General features: G+C 39.5%; 2 protein-coding genes and 1 long non-coding RNA gene across 9 annotated transcripts; 1 reads left to right on the forward strand and 2 right to left on the reverse strand.

Annotated features, from left to right (window-relative positions):
* Nucleotides 1-28: 28 nt before the first annotated feature.
* LOC134878987 (NXPE family member 3-like) lies at nt 29-12,201 on the reverse strand. Of its 7 annotated transcripts, none has more exons than XM_063905191.1 (8): nt 12,086-12,201; nt 4,943-5,079; nt 4,345-4,365; nt 2,691-3,134; nt 2,204-2,499; nt 1,500-1,570; nt 1,063-1,269; nt 29-979 (listed from the first exon to the last, which is right to left on the reverse strand). In XM_063905191.1, the coding sequence occupies exons 2-8, from the start codon at nt 5,030-5,032 to the stop codon at nt 429-431; spliced, it is 1,680 nt and encodes a 559-aa protein (XP_063761261.1). In that variant the 5' UTR covers nt 5,033-5,079; nt 12,086-12,201; the 3' UTR covers nt 29-428. The 7 variants fall into 7 exon arrangements, with proteins under 7 accessions (XP_063761261.1, XP_063761262.1, XP_063761260.1 ...); XM_063905192.1 differs by lacking the exon at nt 12,086-12,201 and adding an exon at nt 5,976-6,072 and having other exon boundaries at nt 2,691-3,128; XM_063905190.1 differs by lacking the exon at nt 12,086-12,201 and adding an exon at nt 5,976-6,072.
* Nucleotides 7,937-8,254, forward strand: LOC134879461 (uncharacterized). The gene is made up of 2 exons (XR_010167848.1): nt 7,937-8,037; nt 8,180-8,254. It is a non-coding gene; the product is annotated as an uncharacterized LOC134879461 (long non-coding RNA).
* A 7,089-nt stretch (nt 12,202-19,290) lies between the features above and the next one.
* On the reverse strand, nt 19,291-22,777 carry LOC134879518 (NXPE family member 3-like). Its single transcript, XM_063906069.1, has 6 exons — nt 22,766-22,777; nt 21,960-22,403; nt 21,535-21,830; nt 20,627-20,697; nt 19,969-20,175; nt 19,291-19,885 (listed from the first exon to the last, which is right to left on the reverse strand). The coding sequence occupies exons 1-6, from the start codon at nt 22,775-22,777 to the stop codon at nt 19,332-19,334; spliced, it is 1,584 nt and encodes a 527-aa protein (XP_063762139.1). The 3' UTR covers nt 19,291-19,331.
* Nucleotides 22,778-23,856: the final 1,079 nt, after the last annotated feature.

The following is a 23,856-nucleotide window of genomic DNA, read 5'->3' on the forward strand; positions in this document are numbered from 1 at the left end:
AATAAATCACATCAACTAAATAGGGCAGTTAATTATATTTTTTTCTCAATTTAGTTGAGTTTATTCCAAAGTATTTGTTGTGTGACTTTATCTTAATCCTTGAAAACCCTGTTTAGGCTTTTGCCCAGAAAACAACTCATATTTATCAACCCACAACCAAAAGCGCAAAACAGTAAATATTGATACAATAGACATCATTCTAATGACCAAAAAGCATCTTGTTGAGTGTGTGTAATAACGAAACATTGTTGCACCAATACTCTGATTAACATCCTACCAAAGTTGAGGTTAAATTTGCTATCATCAAAATAACCTGTTTCTGTCCTTAAAAAACACATTCAAATCATCTGAGGGATATTTTCATGAATCAATAACTTTTGAAGTTATGGTGGACTATTGGTCTATTGCATAGACTGTTGAACACACGTCTAGTGGCCCTTTTGAGGACATGTGTAGGATAAGAGAACATCCACCATATTCTTAATAATAGGAGGTTGTGGGTGGAGGCTGTTTGGCAGGATGTGGGCAAGGACCATCTCCCAGGCATCAATCAGATGAACATTCAGTCCTTTAAATATGGCTCTGAGCACCTGATCACGCTGCAGCGAGAACCAGTCGCTGTTAGTTATCGTCTCATAAAGCCACAAAGCTTTGGGGTTTGCAGTCCTGATGATGATCAGCGTTTCTGGAGCCCTGTCCAACAGCCGGACCACCTCACTGCGAATCCTTTGTAGACGCCGGATGTAGACCTCGATGGGGAAAGTGCCCAAGTGAGACCAGATGCCAAAAACTATGACAGTGTTTGGGCCCCCGGTTAGGTCTTTAAGTTCATTAGCAATGTAACGAAGCTCGCCGATTGGGACGCCAAAACGGATAGGAGGACCATGGCAGCGGAAAGTCACCTTGATTTTGTTTGCATAGTCTAAGGCCATGAAAGGTCCAGTTTGCTTCGAGCTAACCAGATTAAACTCCTTAAGATCTAAAATTATTAAAGAGGAAACAGATTAAGCTGCGGTGTGAACACAATGAAACTGTTGCTGGAAATCCCTGTGGATTAATTACCTGGTAGTGCTGCGTTGAGGAACTCAAACCACTGCCTGATGGTAGAGTCTCCATACAGGTGGACCATTTTGCCTTTTAGACACTGAGTGATGGCAGATGCATTGTTGAATTGGCGAACTTTGGTGCCATCTAGCGGTCGCCACAAACCCTGGTAGTAATAGCCAGAGGCTGTAGACTTCACAATGCTTCTCTTCACCTCTGGTTGACCTGAGAGAAAGTTAAAGGATAAAAGTGGTGTGGTTTTATGTTTGTTACTCTCAGCCTAAACCAAAATAATGTATAAAGTGAATGCATGAACATTTTATGGCCTTACTCCTGAGAGACTAGATACACTGCAACAGCTGTGCTGTGTTGACACAGTTTGAGCCCCTACAATTTCTTCATTTGTACATGTAGCACATTAGATATTACATTCAGTGATCAAATTCATGCCTTACCTTTCTTTTTTGGTAAAACAGTGACACCAGCAGGACCTGAAGCCCGAATGTGGACTTTCAAATTGACACGTCTGACGAAAAGGACAAACAATACTATAATGAACACAAATATCCCAAAAGTAGCTTTTCTACATGTGCATGTGGAAGGGTAAACAGTTTAGGGGGTCTAGTTTTCAATCTGTATCTCACATATCATTTCTGTTGTCGTTGATGCCTTTTCTATACTATAAGAGGTCTTTTGCTGCAGCTTTTGCCACCCTGAACTTACCTTGTGTGAACTTTGAAGGCAGACCTTAGAACTAAGCCTTACGGCACACAATTGTCTCACTTGCTTTACTGAGTGTATCCTTGGGTACGCAACGCCCTCTGTCCTCACACACTTGCAGCGCACAAGGAAAAAAATCCCTAAAAGAAACCCCACAATTAACAGGGAAAAAATAAAAGAACCTTCGGGAGAACGAGAGAAAGGATACTTCTCTGAGGAGGGACGGACATGCGTAGATGTTATGTGCACAGATGAACAAGAAAATGTATATCCTATCAACATTTTTTTTAATGAAGGTCAACTAGCAAGGTTCAGACTGAGTGGTAACATTTGTATTATCTTAACTGCCTGTAATGGAAAACTTCTGAAACTTCCAACCAAGGAAATAACTAATGAAACACATGATGTAGGTCTTTATAATGCAAATGAGCAGTCTTACACTTGAAAGAGCTTATCCTCCCAGCGCTTGATGTTTTGTTTGTATCCTCCCATTTTGTGGGTGATCCTTGTATCACAGCTCATGTTGTTTGGCTTGTAGCAGAACCAAGGATCCCCGGTTCGATGGTCAGTTAAGTCGCAGAGGGGCTGCTGGGTTGGACGCAAGCAGACGTTACAGATGGTGGTTTGGGAGCGTGAGCCTGAGCGAAACATGCTCTTGAAGAATACCCTGTCAGGTTGTTCACTCGTCAACCTGTTCAGCACTGTGATAGCTTCACTGGAATGCACTAGCGTCACCTGATTGGGGAGAAAAGAGTTTTTGTTGAACATGTATAATTGGTGGCTAGAAATGGTACTCTGCTTTTGTCTGAAATAAAAAGTCCTACCAACGTTAGTTAAAAGGGGTGGGGCTTTAGGAGTAATTAGTTGGAAGACAAATGACACACCTACAGCACAATCACATTGAAAAAGATAGTTTTAAGCATCACCTCAACCTGCGCGTCTCCTTCCCAGAGTAAAGGAAAGACAGCAGAGTAGCTCCCATTGAGATGGTCCTCCACTTTCCCAGCTACACCTGCACCAAGCTTTAGGTTGTGCAGCCGGGCAAATAAAAGGTCCCCCCCAGACTTCTTGGGGTGTCCCTTGAAGTCAGAAATGACGATCTTAACTTCCAGCTGATCCCCTACATGCCACTCTCCTCGTCCCCTCGCTGGGTGAATGGTGAAAGTGCTGTGAGCCGGGTCACTGGTCTGCTCCAGGGAAAAAGGAGATGGCAATTTAGGAGTTTCAGGCCAAGAAACAGATTGTAGTAGCAGGCGTTCCTCCAGAGCATCCTTAGGGGACAGTGGTGGGAAGTTGCAGATGCTGCGGCCCTTGGGAGGATGAGTAGAAACTTTCGTGTAGATGATGGGGGGCTGCACTTTAGTCTGGAACTTGCAGGAATTGAGAGAGGGAGAGAAGTTTACATAGATGTCTCAAACAAATGCACTGAAAGCAAAATACTGAATATGTTTTAAGGGGGTTGATAAGAACTGTTTTTATGTAATGTTTGCCTTTCACTGTGTCGATTACTCAGCTCCTAACATTGAACCATGGGAAAAAAAGTGGAGGTCTTGTTAAGTTAACTTCACTTTTGGGTCATATTTGTTGTGTCTCGCTTGATTTCCCCTCCTTGGTTGTCCCTCCCCTTGACCTGATTAACTGCCCCCCCCTTATTGTTTACACCTGTGTTCACCTTGTGTATTTAAGCTGTGTTTGTCTCTGTGCCCAGGGCCAGATCGTTTTGAGTTGTCACCACGCTAGTGTGCGTTATGCTTAGACCTTTGTGACTATGGAATATTACCTCGAGTAAAAAACCTTTTTTGGAAACTCTTTTTGTGTCAAGTCGTGCATTTGGGTTTTATCATTTTATTGTGCCCCAGACGTAACAATATTCTTTGTAAAGTACGGTACAGGACCATTTTGAAAATGACAAAAACGATTTTGATGCATTTGAATTACTTGTTGGATGAACCACGACCATGGATGAACACAATACTGGATGTGTTAGTATGTTATGTTTGCTCACCTTTAAATAAAGCAAATAGTGAAGTCATGTTGATGAAACAAGATTTGAAATTATGTTAGTTGATATGTCGTAGCCTTTAGTAGCCTATAATGTGATGTGTGCCTGTTTCCAGGGTGTCATTCTATTCTGAGACGAACTGACTGGCAGTGTTCATATAATCTTGATAGATGTTTTCCTTCTAAATGTTTTTTTCAGTCTAGTCCTTTATGTCCTAATCCAAGCCCTGTTAACACATGGGCATTGGTGCTTCTTTTACCTGTCCTGACTGATATTGGGTTGCACTTAATACATGTGTCATCTTGTGTGTCTTTTGACTCAATTTTGTTGCCACTCATTAAGGATATACTTTTTGCTTCGGATGTATTGTGTGCAATGTCAATTATTTACTCATTTTTAAGAGACTGCTTGCCTGATGTTCTCCGTATGTTGACACAGGATGGTGTGAGCACAGTCAATATCTGTTTGCTTGTTAATCATCAGCAACACCTATGCTAACTGACACGAGTTGTACACACTTTAACATAACCTACACTGTACATGGCTCATGCACAACACAAATTCAAAAGATGACTCACCCATGGGTCCCACATGTAAATCTAAAAAAGGAAATATTAGTTTTAGCAAAATATTAGAAGCTTTCTGGAATTCCATTCATTCCTGCAGTTCAGAAATGGAAATAGAATGATACCCTAGTTTCCATTTTTTACATTTTATGCATTTTTCATTAAAAGCATATGTAAAGAATACATGCTTGAAACTTAATTTCCCAAGAATTCATACCTATTTTTCAGAGAAATTAATCCTCTCTTGTTTATGCGCTGTGGTTGTTGAAGTACATTAGGTGTAACATAATATAGACATGTTTTTACATTTTTGTTTTATTTTTTCTGTGCATAGTGTTGAAATAATAGAACAATGAAAGACCAGTCCGACTGCAAGTGAGAAGATCCTATCCTACAGTATATATAGAAAGAACGCCACCCTTCTCTCTTCACTAAAGGAGTGACAGCCAGAAGCAACCTTTTATTTTTCTTAATAATTTGCGTTTTACTGCAATGAAGAACATAAGCGTTATCCTGAAACACATTTAAAGCAATCCCCTGAAAGCAAAAATAATGTTAAACATTTAACATTAAGTCAACCGTATTAATGATCCCAGATAAAAGTTCTCACCTGGAGGTCCGTTCTATGAAGTGCATAGATTAAGAAAGCCACGAGCAGGAGGAGAAAGATGGTGAGACATTTTCTTCCTTTAAACGACATGATCTTCACGATAGTTTCCAGTTGCTGCCTGACACTGTGACCACTTCCTTTGGTAATGGATTAAATGATATAACATTTATGCCAGGTTAATACAAAATGTAATCATATGATGAATTATAAATAATTTTTAAAGAATAATTCTATAGATTTATTCAAACTCAAATTTCTGCTTTGGCTTTTTTTCAGTTCTGAAAGCATGATTTTAAAAATGTATTATTTGTCAATGTCCCGAGAAATTTAAAGTAGCATAAACATTGAAAGAGTAAAAGTAAATGCAAGGACCTAAAAATAATACACATTGAAATTAGGTTCAAGGCAACATTTAGTTTACTGTTGCCTAATAAATGAAACCCCAAATACTTCATTAGAGAGTAACGCCTAAACTTAGCCTAGCTTGATTGGGAAATTATGGTAAGAAAGTCTTGGAGTGATCCTACACTTTAGTATGGTTTGATCTCTGAGGGACGGACTGGGACTGAAAAACAGCTCCAGCAGGATAGTTAGTAAACCAGTCTGAATTGGTTTATGACATTTTGTGTGTGATTCTTACAGCATTTGCTGCTTAAATCTGCTTTGAATCCACCATAACTGCATTGGATAAAGATAAAGTATTTATAATGAGCAGTTACCAGCTGCAACATTTCTGATATGTACATTAATTTACCCATAATTCAATAGTTTTACTTACAATTCTCTATTATTTGTCAATGTCCCGAGAAGTTTAAAGTAGCATAAACATTGAAAGAGTAAAAGCAAATGCAAGGACCTAAAAATAATACACATTGAAATTAGATTAAAGGCCACATTTAGTTTACTGTTGCCTATAAAATGAAACCCCAAAGGAATTAAAGGATTTAAAGTGTACTCATTCCAATTACAGGGCCTCGAAAGAGTCCTGTATTGTTATTTTTCATCACTACTTCATAGAGGGTAAACTCCTTACCTTATCATCGTTCAATTGGGAGATTATAGGAAGAAAGTTTTAGTGTGATACACTGATACTGTGATCTATCGGAAGGACTGAAAAAAGGCTCCTGGACTTTGATCCTGCCATAAAAAGAGCATGCGCACCTGACTGCACATGCACTGTTATGTAACTACACTCTTAGTTTCCACTCTTAATTTCATCAGGAATTCAGTAAACCAGTCTGAATTGGTTTATGACATTATGTGCGTGATTCTTACAGCATTTGCTGCTTAAATCTGCTTTATAGTAATAATAAACTGTTAACTTAATGAAACCCGTGCAGCATGTAAAGGCTGAAAGAATGATACACATCGAGACTCTGATTTGGAGAATGTTCACTGGAGTTATGATAAAACCATGTTTCATGGTGAGCATTGTGTTGCCATGGCAACGGCATACGTTCGTCAAAGTACGGAGGGCGAACTTTGACGAACTCGTCCTACAATTTGACTGATAGCATTATTATTATTATTATTATTATTATTCTTGTTATTATTATTATTATTATTGTTATTATTATTGTTGTTATTATTATTGTTATTATTGTTATTGTTATTATTATTATTTTATTGTTATTATTATTATTGTTATTATTATTATTGTTATTTTGTTCAGATTTTCTATAGATATCGCGATAATATCGTTATCATGAATTATTTTGGACACGATAACCGTGGAGTGAAAATCTGATATCGTGACAGCCCTAGCCGACACACAAGTTGATATTGTTGGAACAGTGATGACTAACCAAGACCAGCAGCCTGGTGGTTATCGGGGCTCCGCACCCAAACACACCTTTGCAAATATATCGGTGGTTGGGAAAAACATATGGCCGACCTTTTTAGCTGTCATTACGCCGTTACCTTGGCGACAGAAACACGAACAAGAAACACGATTTTTATGTTACTGCTGTAACTCCAATTGTCCGATCAGCCCGAAACTTCCCACGTTTGCTAACGGCCGAGTCCGGAAAACATCTGCGTGACGTTGTGGGATATTATTTTATTTGTATTGCTTTCTCATTTTAACTGCCATAAATATTATGTATGTCCTTTTTTGGTTCGTTGTTTACATATTTATTTTTATTTTTCATCAATATTGATTGTTATATTAACACTACGCAGGAACTATGTGTTTACATCCCATGTTGTTCGGGGACACCTTTAGTTGTTGCAACCACCTCCAAGAAGCAGCATGAGAAGTGTATACTCTGCTATAAATTTAACGTTTAAGAATTTTAAGGTGATGACAATATACGTTGGAAGATTTGTGGACTCATTCTCTTTCGGTTGTGTGCAGCCAGCGAGGTGTGTTTATTTACGTGTTTATGTTTCGTCACGCATATTCGTTTTGTCTTTAGGGGAGACCGGGTATGATTGTAACACTTTTTTTCTTCAGCACCTAAAACTACCTTTTTTTTAAGCTACATGTCTGAAACGTTTAGGTAAAGTACCCACAGTTGTCTACTACAACTGGCAACAATTTCAATTTCTATAACTATATCACAGACTTTGTGAGATGATGAAAAATACAAGGTGGTCCTTTGTTACAACCTACCCACTACTGGGGTAGGTTGTAACACATACTGGGGTAAGTTGTAACAGGTAGACAAAATGCACAAAAACTAAGGGTACTCCAAGTGATATGCCACAACAACAGTTTTATTTCAAATGAATGGCAGGCAACAATACAATGTGTGTGAATATTGGCAGTGTATGTGCATATTGTGTGTGTTTGTGCATGCATTCTTCAGAGCCATATGGCATTCTTAATCAGTCACAATTGTGACACTGTGGCGTCAAACAAGTGTGAGCATAGGACCAGCATCTGTGGAGGAACTCCAGGCCTGAAGGGGGCAGAGAGAGCTCACCCAGACACCCAACAGACAGGATGCAACCCATGTTTCTGGATGGACCGATTTCACCTGCGCACCTCTAATCAAGCATGAGTATAAAATGTTTGGAGTTAGCTCGGTGAGCCCTCTTTGCTCGGTCTCCTCAGCCTACTGACAGCTCATGTTCAACCACAGACGCAACTGGTATGGACTTCAAATATTTAGTTTGAAAGAATCATTTGTTTGCTGTTTTCTGTTTGAGTTTGATCTGTTTTGAATTTAAATGAGATGTTTAGTTTAATGATCATGATTGATGCGTACTGATGCATACTTTTGTTTCTTAAAGGTTATCAACCTATTCTTCCTCTGGAATTTCACTTTGTGCCATCAATCTGAAAGAAAATAAATCACCAGAACGGAACAGAGTTGTCCCCTTGCATTATTTGTGTTGAACAAGCCGTTTTCAAGTTTGGGCAGAGCTGAATCTGAATCTTAACATCTGGATAACTTGACAGACACGAACAAACAAATTAAATGTTTTATCTTAAGTCACAAGGGTGACAACAACAAAGAAATGAAAGACATTCTAAAGTCAAAATAGTGACCACAACAAAGAAATGAAAGACATTCTTAAGTCACAATGGTAACAAGGGCAAACAAATTAAATGCACTGTTAATCAGAATCGCAATGCTGGCAAATGAAATTGGGCATGCCTGGAGTGCATGCCTGATGGGCCCAAACGGTACATAAAATACACTTGACCCACACCTCTTTGGATTTTGAATTTGTAAATGGCTCCATACAGATGACACAAAAATCCTCTTCTTCAGAAGAGGAGTCATCAGCCTTCACCCTTTTCTTGGCAGGTTTTTTTGCCTTCTTGTTTTTGCTTTTCTCACTCCCCAAGATATTTTTCCTGATGTTTTTTCCTTTCTCACTCCCCAAGATATTTTTCCTGATGTTTTTTCCTTTTCGACGCTCCTCCTCTTCCAATGCCAGCTTCACTGGTGTGTCAGTGAGGATTTCCGAGCGCCTCTTCTTCCTACCCCTACCTGTCTCTTTCCTTGGGCCTGCTTTTGGAAATGGCCTAATGAGTAATGGACTGAACGACTGACCTGCGATGGACCCTGAGGTGCTTGGCATTTCATCGGAATGCAGGTGGATAGTATGAGTAGCTGGAGAGGACCCTGGAGGCAGGTAAGCTGGAGAGGAGCCTGGAGGCAGGTAAGCTGGAGAGGACCCTGGAGTGGAGAGGAGTTCTGTTGAAGAGCCCCAGATGGATCAGGGCGATCTGTGACTTGAGAAGGCGCAAAGTCACAGTCTTGAAAAATGTTACAATTGTAAGGCCATATGCCTGTGCACTGGAAGCCCGCCTGTATGTTCTTCTGTGTTGCGGCAATTGGAAGAGCGATCCTCACGATGCCTGGGATGTCATAAATGCTCATACTTTTCCCTGGATTCCCCCTCATCCAGTCATCGCTCGCCGAATTCACCATCCTTTTGAACGGACCAAACACACTGCGATCGAGTGGTTGTAGTTTATGGCTGCAATGAGGTGGGAATGTAAGTAGTACAATTCCCTGGCCTTTGCAGAAATCCACAGCTCTCACAGAGATGTGAGAGGAGTGGTTATCAAACAGGAGCAACACCTTTCTTTCTGGACAAACCTTTGTGTGCTTCACAAAGTGAGCGAGGAACAATAAAAAATCCTCTTCCTGCATCCAGCCTGATGAATTAGCACTTCCTGCACTCCCCAATGGCCCGCCCTGAACAAAGTGATCTTTGAAATTCTTACGAGGGAACACAAAGAATGGGGGAATGGTATTCCCCAGAGCTTGCACAGCATATGCCACTGTCACAAGTGTGCCCCTCTCCCCTGACGTCATGGCACCAACCTGCTTCATACCCCGGCGTGCTACTACTCGGGATGGTGCTTGGACCGTTGTCACACCGGTTTCATCGACATTCCAAATATCACTTCCATCAAACCCATTTTTAGCAATCACCTCCCCCAGTCGATCGAAGAAGAGTGCAACATTAGTGCGATTGAAACTGGTGGCCCTTGAAAGGCTAGTTGCCTGTGGACTCCTCAGTGAAAGTCTAGGGTTCCGCTTCATGAACGAGCTGAACCAATCAGGCCCTGCCATATTCTTCTCATCCCAGGTTTGTGGATGCTTTAAGTTAAATTCCACCGCAAGTTGATAGGCAAACTTTCTGACCTAAAAGAAATCATAACACAATGTCATTTTTTTGGAAATTGTCTAAATATATGTGTTGGTATTTATTCAACTTTTACCTGATTTTAAATATTGCATTCATCATTCACAAACATGAAGTTGAGCTTGCATGAAAGGTCCAATACAAATTAAGAAGTGTTGAATCTTGCCTTTTCTACCCTAGTCTCAAAACACTTATCCATCATGCTCACCTCACGTGGAGTTAGCCCAAAATATATATCAGCTGCCTGGGTAATATATGCGGACAAAGTCTCCTCCTGCTCCCTGTTGAAGACCTGGTTAGGACTGACGTATCCTACACGAGGAAGGTCCATCGATCCCTGGTCTTTCAAAGCTTTATATTTCCGCCAATATCTGCCTAAGGTGACATGGCAGATCCCATGGGATTTTGCCACTGCCCTGACTGACTTTCCTCTCTGAACTTCCTCTGCTGCTCTTTTTAAAAGACTGGCATCGACTCCACGCTTTGTTTTCCTGACCCAAGTTCTAGGCATTCTGTAGAATTATTAAAATCACAAAAATGTTCTTAGTTGTATGTAAGGGGATGGTTGTAACACTTTTGAAACACACGTTTCAACCTACCCCGCCACTGTCACCCATTGTTTAGCTAGCTGTATCAGCATGGTGCTACGAAATTAGCAGGAGGTTGATACACCATTCTTTACTAGAGAAACTATAGTTTAACTTGATATGACTCATACAACATTACCTACAACGGTAGAAGTACTAAACACAAAATTATCTTGTTATTTTTTTTTACTTTCTTACCTCAGAATTAGATTTTCTGCTGTAACTTCAGGAGAGATAGCAGCACCGACTGGAAAATGTCCATGTGGGATCGAAAAGGAAGCCTGAGGAAACTGAAACTGTCACATGACTCCTATCTTATCCCTGATTGGTGGAATTGGTAGTGTTACAACTCTCCCTGTGTTACGACTATACCCGGTCTCCCCAGTTGTGTGTGATATGAATGCGTGTTTATTTGTATCAGAGTCGGCGCCAGAGCAGATCTACTGGAGGGGCATGGGGTCATTGGCGGGGGGGGGGGGGGGGGGCTTGCTTTTGTGACATTAAAAACTCTTTAGCAACTTCGAAATCAGCGTCAATTATAGTCGATTGTGACAGATCGAGAATATGCTTCACAGCTGGTAGGAGGGGCATCAATGACCGCTAGGGGGGGCACGGCCCTCGAATGCCCCCCCTTAGCGCCGGCACTAATTTGTATGTATTATGTATTTGAACAGTTCGACGGTGGATTTGATGACGGTGATGTTGGAGCGCAATTAAGAGGAATAAATCCATCTGTCACAAAGAGCTATGGTGTCGTGTATTAACTGGAGGGAGTGATACTCATAAAGACATGTTTATGTAAAATGCTACCAAAGAGGGTTTTAAACTATGAAGAGAAATGAGCTTCATGACAGAGTTAATATTGAGCTAAACATGAGAAAGTAAATGCATTCTGTGCTCCAACCAGAAACCTACGCACAGCACACACATTCAGAAATACTCTTATAACTTGTCATAAGGGCACTACCCCCTTTCCTCCAAAGAGTGTAAATATTGTGTGATGTCATATGTCGAGGCTCTGGATGGAGATGAAACCCAGGGACCTTAATATTGAGTATGTGTATCCCTATCACAACTTGAAATAAATCAGCTTTATTATAACCTCACTACTTCGTTTGGACTCCTTGCCTCCTAGAGAAATTTCTAGAACACAGCAAACCACACCTATGACTGAACACAGTTTTGGGTGTGGTAGTCTGTTATTTGCTTATCTTTATTGTTAGTAGCCTATAAGGTGATGTGTGCCTGTGTCATTCTATTCTGAGACGGAGAGAATGACTGTATTTGCCACACTGCGGAAATACATCTTTCACTGGTTCCTCAACCTGGCAGTGTTCATTTAATCTTGATACATGTTTTCCTTCTAAATGTAATGTTTTGTTCAGTCTAGTATGTCCTAATCTTAGCATTGTTAAAACAATATCGGCATTGGTGCTTCTTTTACCTGTTCTGATATTTGGCTGCAGTTAATACAGGTATCGAGTTCAAAGTTGGTTATTTACTCATTATCAAGAGACTGCTTGTCTGAAAAACCAGTGCGACTGCAAGTGGGATGATCCTACAGACGAAGAAAGAAAAACCACAATGGTCACTGAAATAACTTGAAACTGACAAAAGTAATAATAAACAGAAATGCTTTGAAAAATAACGAATGAAAATCAGACATTGCTTTTGAATTGTGGTTCAACAGAATCATTTTGAAAAACAAAATAATGAAACTGGCCTGGACAAAAATGATGGTACCCTTAAGATAATATTTTGTTGCACAACCTTTTGTAACTCTCAATGAGACTTCTGCACCTGTCGACAGGTATTTTGGCCCACTCCTCGTAAACAAACTGCTCCAGCTCATTAAATCATTTTTAAAGAATAATTCTATAGATTTATTCAAACTCAAATGTCTGCTTAATAAGTACTACTTTGGCCTTTTTCAGTTTTGAAAGCATGATTTAAAAAATGTATTATTTGTCAATGTCCCGAAAAGTTTAAAGTAGCATAAACATTGAAAGAGTAAAAGCAAATGGAAGGACCTAAAAATAATACACATTGAAATTAGGTTAAAGGCAACATTTAGTTTACTGTTGCCTAATAAACGGAACCCCAAATACTTCATTAGAGAGTAAACTCCTTACCTTATCGTCGTTCAATTGGGAGATTATGGTAAGAAAGCTTTAGTGTGATACACTTTAGTGTGGGTTGATCAATGGGACGGACTGAAAAACGACTCCTGGAGTTTTTGATCATGCCCATAAAAAGGGCACGTGCACCTGTCTGCACGTGCACTATTATGTAACTACACTCTTAGTTTCCACTCTAAATTTCATCAGGAATTCAGTAAACCAGTCTGAATTGGTTTATGACATTATGTGCGTGATTCTTACAGCATTTGCTGCTTAAATCTGCTTTATAGTAATAATAAACTGTTAACTTAATGAAACCCGTGCGGCATGTAAAGGCTGAAAGAATGAATCACTTTCGCTTTTTTCCCTTGTGCATCTCGATGTGTGGAACAGCACTAACATTGCAGTATTAGGGTCTAATGTGTAACACTGCAGGGTCATGGCTTTTTCTCAAGCCTCCAGGAACAGCTTACTGGACTAAGGAGAATTGTAGGATACTATGGGACCTTCACACACTTTTTACCCTATACATCCTTTAGAAGAGCAATGGCTGTAAAAAGTACCCAAAACTATAGCGATCACCTCAGCTCAAGCAAAACACAATGCCTTTGCTGCACTGTAAGGTTTCTTCGATAACGGAGTGTAAGTGATGCCATCCTATTCCTTGTGTGTCCTGTCGCAGACCATGAGCCCAGCAGCAGCAGCTACAATGCTTCTTCAGGAACCTTCTACAGCTGTGTCAGTCAGATCACCATCGGTAAGTGCACATTTTCAGACATATTTTTAAGGAAGAAATAAATAAAGATAAAAGCTACAGAAGAAGATCTCTAAATAGTTAACACGCCCTGCCATTTGTTTAAGAGGAACATATTATTCATCACCATGTTAATCCTGTAACTGCTTTTACTCTATTATCCACCCTGCTTCAAAGTAAACTAACATGCAGGGTGAAATAAAAACAAGACACTACTGGGGTACAAACTGCCAATCTGCACCATGCTGAAACTTCCACAGTATTGACTAATACACATCCATCAACACTAGAGGTTCATTTATCTCATTTTTTTCTCAAACAGGATACTTTTCCAGGAGGATTGAAAGTTTGGAAATTAGTTGCCGTGTTTCTAAGAGTGTCTTTCATTGCTGAAATGTTTAGTTTAATTATTGCCAAAAGAGCCTTATCACTGCTTGTTCAGTTTAAAGAGGTCAGTGCTTGTTGGATTTTAAAACAGGGTCCTAAACGCTTCAACTGCTTCCAACTTTTAATTTGGGGACTTTGTCTGATAATAAATCCTATTCAATGGGACGGACTGAAAAACGACTCCTGGAGTTTTTGATCATGCCCATAAAAAGGGCACGTGCACCTGTCTGCACGTGCACTATTATGTAACTACACTCTTAGTTTCCACTCTAAATTTCATCAGGAATTCAGTAAACCAGTCTGAATTGGTTTATGACATTATGTGCGTGATTCTTACAGCATTTGCTGCTTAAATCTGCTTTATAGTAATAATAAACTGTTAACTTAATGAAACCCGTGCAGCATGTAAAGGCTGAAAGAATGAATCACATCTAGACTCTGAGAAGTTCTGCACAAGTGCGTGCACAGTGTAGTTCCGGATACGCAAAGTCGGGCATTGTTGACCTTCAATCCAACCAAATGAAATGGAAACTCAGGTGTTGTTGCTGTCAGATAAACGTGTTGCTTACAAAACAAACAAGAATTATTCCATTTAAAATAATCGTTATAGTGTTACAAATATTTACCTAAAATGTTACATTGAAAATACATATAAGAAAAGAAACCAAAACGAAGGTGGGATGAGGCTAGTTAATGGGGTGGAAGGCTACTTTACGTACAAAGTGCACTACCAAATAATCACCAGGTGCAGTAAACCACAAAGCAAACAAGTCCCTTGTGCTGCCCGGTGCACCCCCCAATTGAAAGGCACTCAGATTTACAATATAAAAACTGTGACCATTAGTTACTTTAAAAAAAATGTGGCAACAAAGTGACAAGTAATATAATGAAACAGATTTGAATTACAGGAATTTAATTAAAAAGTACTGAATAAATTGAGTTTTTATTAAACAAGTATTTAAACAAAGTAAAATGTACTAAAAATCTGGAGGAATTGAATTTATATTTATTAATTATCAAGAAGATATCGATTTTAATTTATGAACTATCTGGGAAACAACTTACATTTACTGTACATCGGTGTGGAATTAATTGATATCAACTTAACATCTGCATGAAATTGACTTGCATTTACTGACTGGGTGAAAAGGATTTGGCTTCACTAAATAAAATATGTAATAACTCATGTTTCTTAAGTCAACACACTTCTAGTCTTATGTTTATGTAGCTAAATGTATTGTTTAAACAGGTGATTATTGGTATCACAGGACTTCAGTTCTAATTAATGAATTAATGAACAAATGAGGAAATAACACACACCTGGCCATGCAACAGCTGAGCAGCCAATCGTCCAATTACTTTTGTTCCCTTAAAAAGGGGATACCACTTATAAAATGTTTTGTAATTCCTACACCATTCACCTGATCTGGATGTAAATATCCTCAATGAAGCTGAAAGTCTGCATTCAAAGTTCATGTTTATTGTTTAATTTAAAATCCATTGTTGTGGGGTACAGAGTCAAAATGTTGAAAATTGTGTCAATGTCCAAATATTTATGGACCTGGCTGTATATCTATCTATCTATCTATCCATCCATCCATAGTGCTTTGTTTGTGGGGAAAAACATATATCCAACTCGCAAAAAAATTAAGAAACCACTGCAACATTATCAGTTTCTTTGGTTTTATTATTTATAGATATGTGTTTGAGTTCAATCAGGTGTGTGTGTGTGTGTGTGTGTGTGTGTACGGTGTAGCACTGGTATGAACACACGCTCTGCATATTTACATTACATACAGGATGTCCGGGTCCTCCGTGTGTGTGTGTGTGTCACTGTAGTTTTTACATTACATTTCATTTGCCTGACGCTTTTATCCAAAGCGACTTACAATAAGTGCAAAAAACATAAAGTATCAAACTCTGAACAACAAGGACAGTGCAGATATATTCACTTCAAGCAAGTCTTACAAAAAGTAACATCCCCTATTATGTGCTATCTGGCTTCTGTTGCTCTTCTTTAAATATGCTCTGTTTTTGATTTCAGGTCTTAATCGTCTTTTGAGTAATAGCTCATATGAGGCAGCTTTCCCTCTTCACGAGGTAATTTTGCTGATTAATTACATTACCTGTCTTCAAGTCATCACTGTTTCCTGTGATATTACAGCAGTACATAGCCTACATTGTGTTTCTCCATGTTTGTGAGTAACATAATGGGTTTGGGCTTTAACAGTGGAGCTACCACAGCAAAAACTCCATCAGAACACACGGAGCAGAGAACCATCGGCCAAATGAAAGTACTTCTTGTGCAAAGTTTCCAATTTTAAATGCATTAATGTATATGTGACAGCTTGGAAAGGCGTATCTTGTGTTTATTATGTTGTGTACTTCTGTGTATATTTATATGTTTACCTATAATTAAACATCAATGTTTGTTTAAGAGTCTATTTTTATGTTGTATTAGCTTAGCATGGATGAGTTATATTGACTTCCAATACCTAGAGGGAAAACGAATTATAAAGAAGCATAAAAGATACATTTTTAAGTAAAGTATCTCAAATTGGTAATTAAGTGTAGTACTTGAGTAGATGTACTTTTACAGATATTTTCATAACTTTGTGACTTTTGAAGCAAAGGTAGCTGTAGTTAAATGAAGGGCAGTCACTCAACAAGCCTGTTTAAAAAAAAAGTAGTCTGTTCAGTCAGTGAGGTGAGTCAGATGCCTCTTTTCAAAAATCAATCCGTTCATGCACATCTGTGAATTGTATAACTCAAATGACAGAGTCCCTGTTTTGCTTACCCGTTAGAACACAGGCCTTTGACGCACAAAGACTAAAATGCAGATGTGCCAGATAATAAGTATAAAGTCAAATAAAAGCCTGATTTGCCAAGTGCTTGGGGGCAAGTAACTGTTGGGTCTGCTGTGTTTCAAGATTCAAGGGTTTTATCATCATGTGCACAGTAGCTACAGTGTATGGCAATGAAAATCTTAGGTCCTGTGCTCCTCCAACAATGCAACATATTATATACGCTGCCCGGCCAAAAAGAGGTCACCACCTGGATTTAACTAAGCAAATAGGTAAGAGCCTCCCATTGGATAATTACTGCATGGGTGATTATGTTTCAGCTGGCAACAAGTTATTTAACTGATGCAGTGAGTAACTTCTCATTGGTTAAACAGTCATATCGAAAGACATATCCTGTGGTCGTGGAAAAGATGTTAAACTGTTTCAGAAAGGTCAAATTATTGGCATGCATCAAGCAGAGAAAACATCTAAGGAGATTGCTGAAACTACTGAAATCGGGTTAAGAACTGTCCAACGCATTATTAAAAACTGGAAGGACAGTGGGGAACCATCATCTTCGAGGGAGGAATGTGGTCAGTAAAAAATCTTGAATGATCGTGATCGGCGATCACTTAAACGTTTGGTGAAATCAAATCGTAGAAAAACAACAGTAGAACTCACGGCTATGGTTAATAGTGAAAGTAAGAGCATTTCCACACGCACAATGCGAAGGGAACTCAAGGGATTGGGACTACACTGCTGTGTAGCTGTAAGAAAACCACTTGTCAGTGAGGCTAATTGGAAAAAACGGCTTCAATTTGCTAGAGAGCATAAAGATTGGACTCTGGAGCAATGGAAGAAGGTTGTGTGGTCTAATGAGTCCGGATTTACCCTGTCCCAGAGTGATGGGCGCATCAGGGTAAGAAGAGAGGCGGCTGAAGTGATGCACCCATCATGCCTAGTGCCTACTGTACAAGCCTGTGGGGGCAGTGCTATGATCTGGGGTTGCTGCAGTTGGTCTGGTCTAGGTTCAGCAACGTGCCCAAAGAATGAGGTCAGCTGACTTTCTGAATACTGAAGGACCAGGTTATTCCATCAATGGATTTTTTCTTCCCTGATGGCACCGGCATGTTCCACGATGACAATGCCAGGATCCATCAGGCTCACATTGTGAAGGAGTGGTTCAGGGAGCATGAGACATCATCTTCACACATGGATTGGCCACCGCACAGTCCAGACCTGAACCCGATTGAGAATCTTTGAGATGTGCTGGAGAAGACTTTGCGCAATGGTCCAAATCTCCCGTCATCAATTCAAGATCTTGGCAAAACTGTATGCAACTCTGGACAGAAATTAATGCTGTGACATTGCAGAAGCTTGTGGAAACGATGCCACAGCGAATGCGTGCCATAATCAAAGTTAAAGGCGGTCCAACGAATAATAGAGTGTGTGACCTTTTTTTTGGCCAGGCAGTGTATATAGGAAAAAGGAGAAAATAAAAATAGTGCAAAATGAAACAGAATAGGATAAATAAGAATAAAATTGTGCAGGTTATGTTGCAACACCAGTCGAAAATGAGTGCTGATAAAGTTTATTATATACATGTCAGAAAAATGTTAAATATTGTACAGTAAAATCCAATTAAAAGCGGTTTGAGCTACTAATAACTATTAAGATAATAAATTGTAAAATGCAACCACATCTAATTAGTTTCAAGTTACATGTTAATCTGTAAAGTTTGGCCATGGTTTAAGAGCAATCTGGCAGTCTAATTAAATGAACTGATCGTTTGTTTGACTTCTTCTCTTAGACAAAACTGTTCAGTGTTTACAGACAAGCAGTCAGAGTCAGTTCAGAATCAGAAGTCCTTTATTAGTCCCACAGATGAGAAATGTACAGTGTCACAGCAAAAGTTGAATAGCAGGTTAAAACATAGAGAAATGAAATGTTACACAAAGCACACATTAGAAATAAAAATGAAGACAAATGAGTACACAACAATGTATAGAAATGAGTAGCAGTCATTTCAGTAAAGTAAGTGACATACATGGCATTGATGCATTGTGACCTTCAAAGAATATAAGTTGGGCATCTATAAAAATAAGCATTTTCTACATTAAAGTGATTATAGCGTGTGGTGATTGTAGAGCCTGTTGTCCTTGTCTCAAATATAAATCCCCCTGCTGTTGTGCAAATGTCTCACATTGCATTGCCTTCTCTTACGTACCCATCTTTTCACTCTGAAGGAAGTGAAAGTCCAAAAGGATTTAGGGAAAAATGTTCATGCATTTATCTTCGTTAAACAGTTATTTAACAGTGTGACAACAATATTCTGAATAACATCTTGCCAAGGTTGACATCATTGTTGCTATCATTAAACTAGCCTGTTTCTCTTCTTCAGAGCCATACAACACATTAATATCGTCTGAGGGATATTTTCATGAAGATGTGAATTTGGAAGTAAATGACATATCATTTACTTTTACGGCTGTTATTATAAATTGTTGTTTTATCTCTCAACATGTAGTGATTAAACACAAATTGTAAACATTATAGTTAGTTTAGTCACTGCATGGACTGCTTGAGGAAAAATTCAGCACTAGATGGAATCACAGAACAACAAGTAAAACTCCAACAAACACACATCTAGACGCCCTTTTGAGGACATGTGTAGGACAAGATAACGTCAATAATATTCTTAATGATAGGAGGATCTGGGTGGACCTTGTGTGGCAGGTGGTGGGCAATGACCATCTCCCAGACATCGATCAAACGAACATTCAGTCCTTTGAACATGGCTCTGAGCACCTGATCACGCTGCAGCGTGTACCAGTCGCTGTTGTATAGAGCGGATGAAATATTCACTTCTTTGGGGTTTGCAGTCCTGATGATGATCAGCGTTTCTGGAGCCCTGTCCAACAGCCTCACTACAGCACTGCGGAGCCTCTGTACCCGACGGATGTAGACGTCGATGGGGAAAGACCCGAAGTGAGCCCAGATGCAAAAAACTACGACAGTGTCGGGGCCCCCGCTTAAGTCATCTAGTTCATTGGCAATGTAATGAACTTGGCTAGCTGAGATGGGTCTAATACGAATAGGAGTACCGTGGCAGCGGTACATCATCAGGATGTTGTTTGCATAGTCTAAGGCCATGAAAGGTCCAACTTTGCTCGGACTGTGCATGTTAAACTCCTTAAGACCTAAAATTATTGAAGAGGAAACAGATTAAGCTGCAGTGTGAACACAATGAAAATATTGCCGGAAATCCCTGTGGATTAATTACCTGGTAGTGCTGCGTTGAGGAACTCAAAAAACTGCCTGATGGTAGAGTCTCCATACAGGTGGACCATTTTGCCTTTTAGACACTGAGTGATGGCAGATGCATTGTTGAATTGGCGAACTTTGGTGCCATCTAGCGGTCGCCACAAACCCTGGTAGTAATAGCCAGAGGCTGTATAGTTCACAATGCTGCTCTTCACCTCTTGTAGACCTGAGAGAAAGTTAAAGGATAATAGTGGGGTGACCTCTACTAATGACTACTTTAGTCAGTAAATGTAGTACAAAACAATTGTCTGTAATGAAAGAAAAACTTTTGAGTCATAGTGGGCATATTCTGGGTTATGTACATGGTTGGTCAGGGACTGTTTGCGTCTGTTGCAGGCATGACTTCTCAGTGGACATGTTTTTGCCAATCCAACATTAGTGAAGTGGGCTCTGTGGAGCAGCTTGCACTGCATTAGGCCATGCATAGCATATATAGATGAGGAATGCACCACACCAAGAATATCCCCCACCACTTGAATGTCAGATATGACCACATGCTCCCTGTGCTCCTCTCAAATTGGCTTGCTGAATATATTTCTCAAAGGATAATGATATCCAGAGGAAAACTTTTTTTCTGCCCTTAGATGTTGAATTCAGTGATCAAATTCGTGCCATACCTTCATTTTTTGGTGAAACAGTGACTTTGGCAAGTCCCATAGCCCGAATGGGGACCTTGAAATTGACGCGACTGAAGGAAAAAATCCTCATTAGAAATCATCAGAACAAAAAAGAAAGACACAATAAATGGGAATCTGCCTGAAAAGTTGTTCAGCTTTGCACAACATTTCAATTGGTGAGTTAAAGCTGCACAAATCAATAGTTGTATTTAAGAAATAGGTCCAATGACTACGTGTCATATGCAAGGTGTTACTATCAGTGAACAACTTGCACATAATTATCACCCATCGGCCAGGATCTATAACGTTTTGATTGAGTTTCGCCGCTCTCATTAATATATTTTGTGTTCAAAATATTAATTTTTTATTTTCCTGAACTTGAAGTTACAATTGATAATATTTTTAAATAATTAATTCACAGACATAATATTACTTTTAAACACTGTTAGCTCCAATTGTTGGCACTTCCATGCACATGAAAGGGCGTGGGGGGGAGGGGGGAAATGTCAGTTCTGTTGTCATTGAAGCCTTCTCTGTTCTGTTCCGTATAAGGGGTCTTTTGCTGCTACATTTTTCTAAACTTTCCTTGGTTCACACCTTAGAACTAAGCCTTATGGCATAACATTTTGCAAAAGATAATAGTCAAAGAAAGCTGTCCTGACTGAAATGCTATTAATTGATAAAATAAACAAATTAATTTTTTCTTAGCCAAATATCACAAGATAGACCTTTTCAAAAACATTTGTCAACTATTAAGATTCAGACTGCGTGGTTTGATTTGTATTATCTTTAATCTGAACTGCCTGTAGTGGAAAACATCTGAAACTAAAACAACCAAGGAGATAAATAGGTAATGCATGATATATTTATAAGAAGTCAAACAAAGTCCTGTCGCTTTGCTTCCTTACCCTTGAAGGAGCTTACCCTCCTTGGCCTTGAGGACTTTTTTGTATCCTCCCATTGTGTGGGTGATCCTTGCATCACAGCTCATGTTGTTTGGCTTATAGCAGAACCAAGGATCGCCGGTTCGATGGTCAGTGAAGTTACAGAGGGGCTGCTGGGTTGGTAGCAGGCAGACATTACAGATGGTGGTTTGAGAGCGTGAGCCTGAGCGAAACATGCTCTTGAAGAATACCCTGTCAGGTTCTTCACTGTCAATCCTGTTTAGCACTGTGATAGCTTCACTGGAATGAACTAGCGTCACCTGATTGGGGAGAAAACAATATATAAACGTACACATTAACGGGGAGTGGGGCTTTGTGAGCAATCAGTTGGAAGACAAATGACACACCTACAGCACAATCACATTGAAAAAGATAGTTTTAAGCATCACCTCAACCTGCGCGTCTCCTTCCCAGAGTAAAGGAAAGACAGCAGAGTAGCTCCCATTGAGATGGTCCTCCACTTTCCCAGCTACACCTGCACCAAGCTTTAGGTTGTGCAGCCGGGCAAATAAAAGGTCCCCCCCAGACTTCTTGGGGTGTCCCTTGAAGTCAGAAATGACGATCTTAACTTCCAGCTGATCCCCTACATGCCACTCTCCTCGTCCCCTCGCTGGGTGAATGGTGAAAGTGCTGTGAGCCGGGTCACTGGTCTGCTCCAGGGTAAAAGGAGATGGCAATTTAGGAGTTTCAGGCCAAGAAACAGATTGTAGTAGCAGGCGTTCCTCCAGAGCATCCTTAGGGGACAGTGGTGGGAAGTTGCAGACGCTGCGGCCCTTGGGAGGATGAGTAGAAACTTTCGGGTATATGATGGGGGGGTGCACTTTAGTCTGAAACTTGCAGGAATTGAGAGAGGGAGAGAAGTTTACATAGACGTCTCAAACAAATGCACTGAAAATATTTTTAAAGCGGGTTGATAAGAACTGTTAATTTGTTAGCTGCAGTGATGGCTGCTCCCCCTGTGACCCTTACTCTGTTCTTAAAATTGAACCACGGATAAAAATGCAATAGCATAAAACAAAACTAAAAAGGCTAATTGTAATTCAAAGAATAGGTGTGTGCATTTTAAGGTGTTGTTCAGTTGACTTCACTTTTGTGCCATATTTATGTAATTGTTCCTGAAGTACGCTACATGCTGGTTTGAAGATTTTCATGGCTGAAATGGCATTTCTTTGGAGGAAAGCCATGGAGTTCTCACCTTGTTGTCCATGTTATGAAGTACAAAGATTAAGACAGCCACAAGCAGAAAGAGGAAGATGATGAGGTACTGTTTTTTGATAAAGGTACTGATCGCCCTCATCGTGTCCAGCTACAGCAATGAAACTAGAAGAAAATAAATATATATACATATTACTTTCTGAAATTCATGGTCATGCAAATCCATTTCATATGAACATTATGACATTGTGACACTGAATCATTAGGAATGAACAAAACATATTAAAAACGCTTAATAACATCTTAATCACTCTTAATAGATTTTCTCCTTCTCAAACTGTTTTTTGGTAACATTACAAATGCAGTTGAAAGCAGACAATTTATTTAATGGCCACAAGAACCAAACAGAAAGATAGGAATTTTAGTTATTTTAACTTTGTTGCTTTAGTTTGCAAGTACAGGTACAGGTGTTCACTTTGGTCAAATGTAAAGCTAAAATAAACATTTACTGTAGGACAATCTATGTGCCGTTTTGTGCAGAAAAAAAAACAGAATAAGAGTTAACATACAGTGTGTCAGGGACAGATACGAAACACGGATCATGACACAGTGAAGTGGTATCCTGTTCAGGTTTTAGGATGCAGGCATCCTGAAACTGACTGACTGAAATTGAGCTTAAATCTTCTGCTGGCAAACCTGTGTTTTAGTATTGGCAACAAAAGTGATAAGCAGTAGGTATTGGCAACAACCTGTACTTTACATATACAAATTAGAGTACTCATTATGTGGAATTGAGTTTTATAAAATATTCTATTACTATAGTTACTCATTACTGTAAGTTAATTATTCTTGTGTGATGTCAACATTTGGCTGATCCCACATTGGATGACAAAGCACAGCTGTATATCAAATATCAAGTTTCCCAGACGGACATTTAAATGAACTAAATACATTTAATTTAATATTGTGTAATTCGGATGTTCTTTTGCTTTTACTGAGCATTGTCATGTTTTCAAACTTTATACCTGTCCCTGTGTGGGGAAAATAAGACCCAAGTGCAGTACAGAGACAGGGAGGCAGATATCCAGGTCCAAACTAAAAGCGAGCTTTATTCAAAGCAAAGCAAATAAG

This window comes from Eleginops maclovinus, chromosome 17 (genome assembly GCF_036324505.1).
Source record: "Eleginops maclovinus isolate JMC-PN-2008 ecotype Puerto Natales chromosome 17, JC_Emac_rtc_rv5, whole genome shotgun sequence".
NCBI classification, from domain to species: domain Eukaryota; kingdom Metazoa; phylum Chordata; class Actinopteri; order Perciformes; family Eleginopidae; genus Eleginops; species Eleginops maclovinus.

Bases quoted from the DNA above. Each gene is read 5' to 3' on its own strand.
- LOC134879518 (XM_063906069.1), bottom strand. The intron at 20,176-20,626 runs GTATGGCACGAA...ACTTTCTCTCAG, and splicing joins TGTTTCACCAAAAAATGAAG to GTCTACAAGAGGTGAAGAGC. The intron at 19,886-19,968 runs GTAATTAATCCA...CAATAATTTTAG, and splicing joins CCTCAACGCAGCACTACCAG to GTCTTAAGGAGTTTAACATG.
- LOC134878987 (XM_063905191.1), bottom strand. From the start codon at position 5,032: ATGTCGTTTAAAGGAAGAAAATGTCTCACCATCTTTCTCCTCCTGCTC. The intron at 4,366-4,942 runs GTGAGAACTTTT...TTCCTTTTTTAG, and splicing joins TTCATAGAACGGACCTCCAG to ATTTACATGTGGGACCCATG. The intron at 2,500-2,690 runs GTGATGCTTAAA...CTCCCCAATCAG, and splicing joins AAGGAGACGCGCAGGTTGAG to GTGACGCTAGTGCATTCCAG.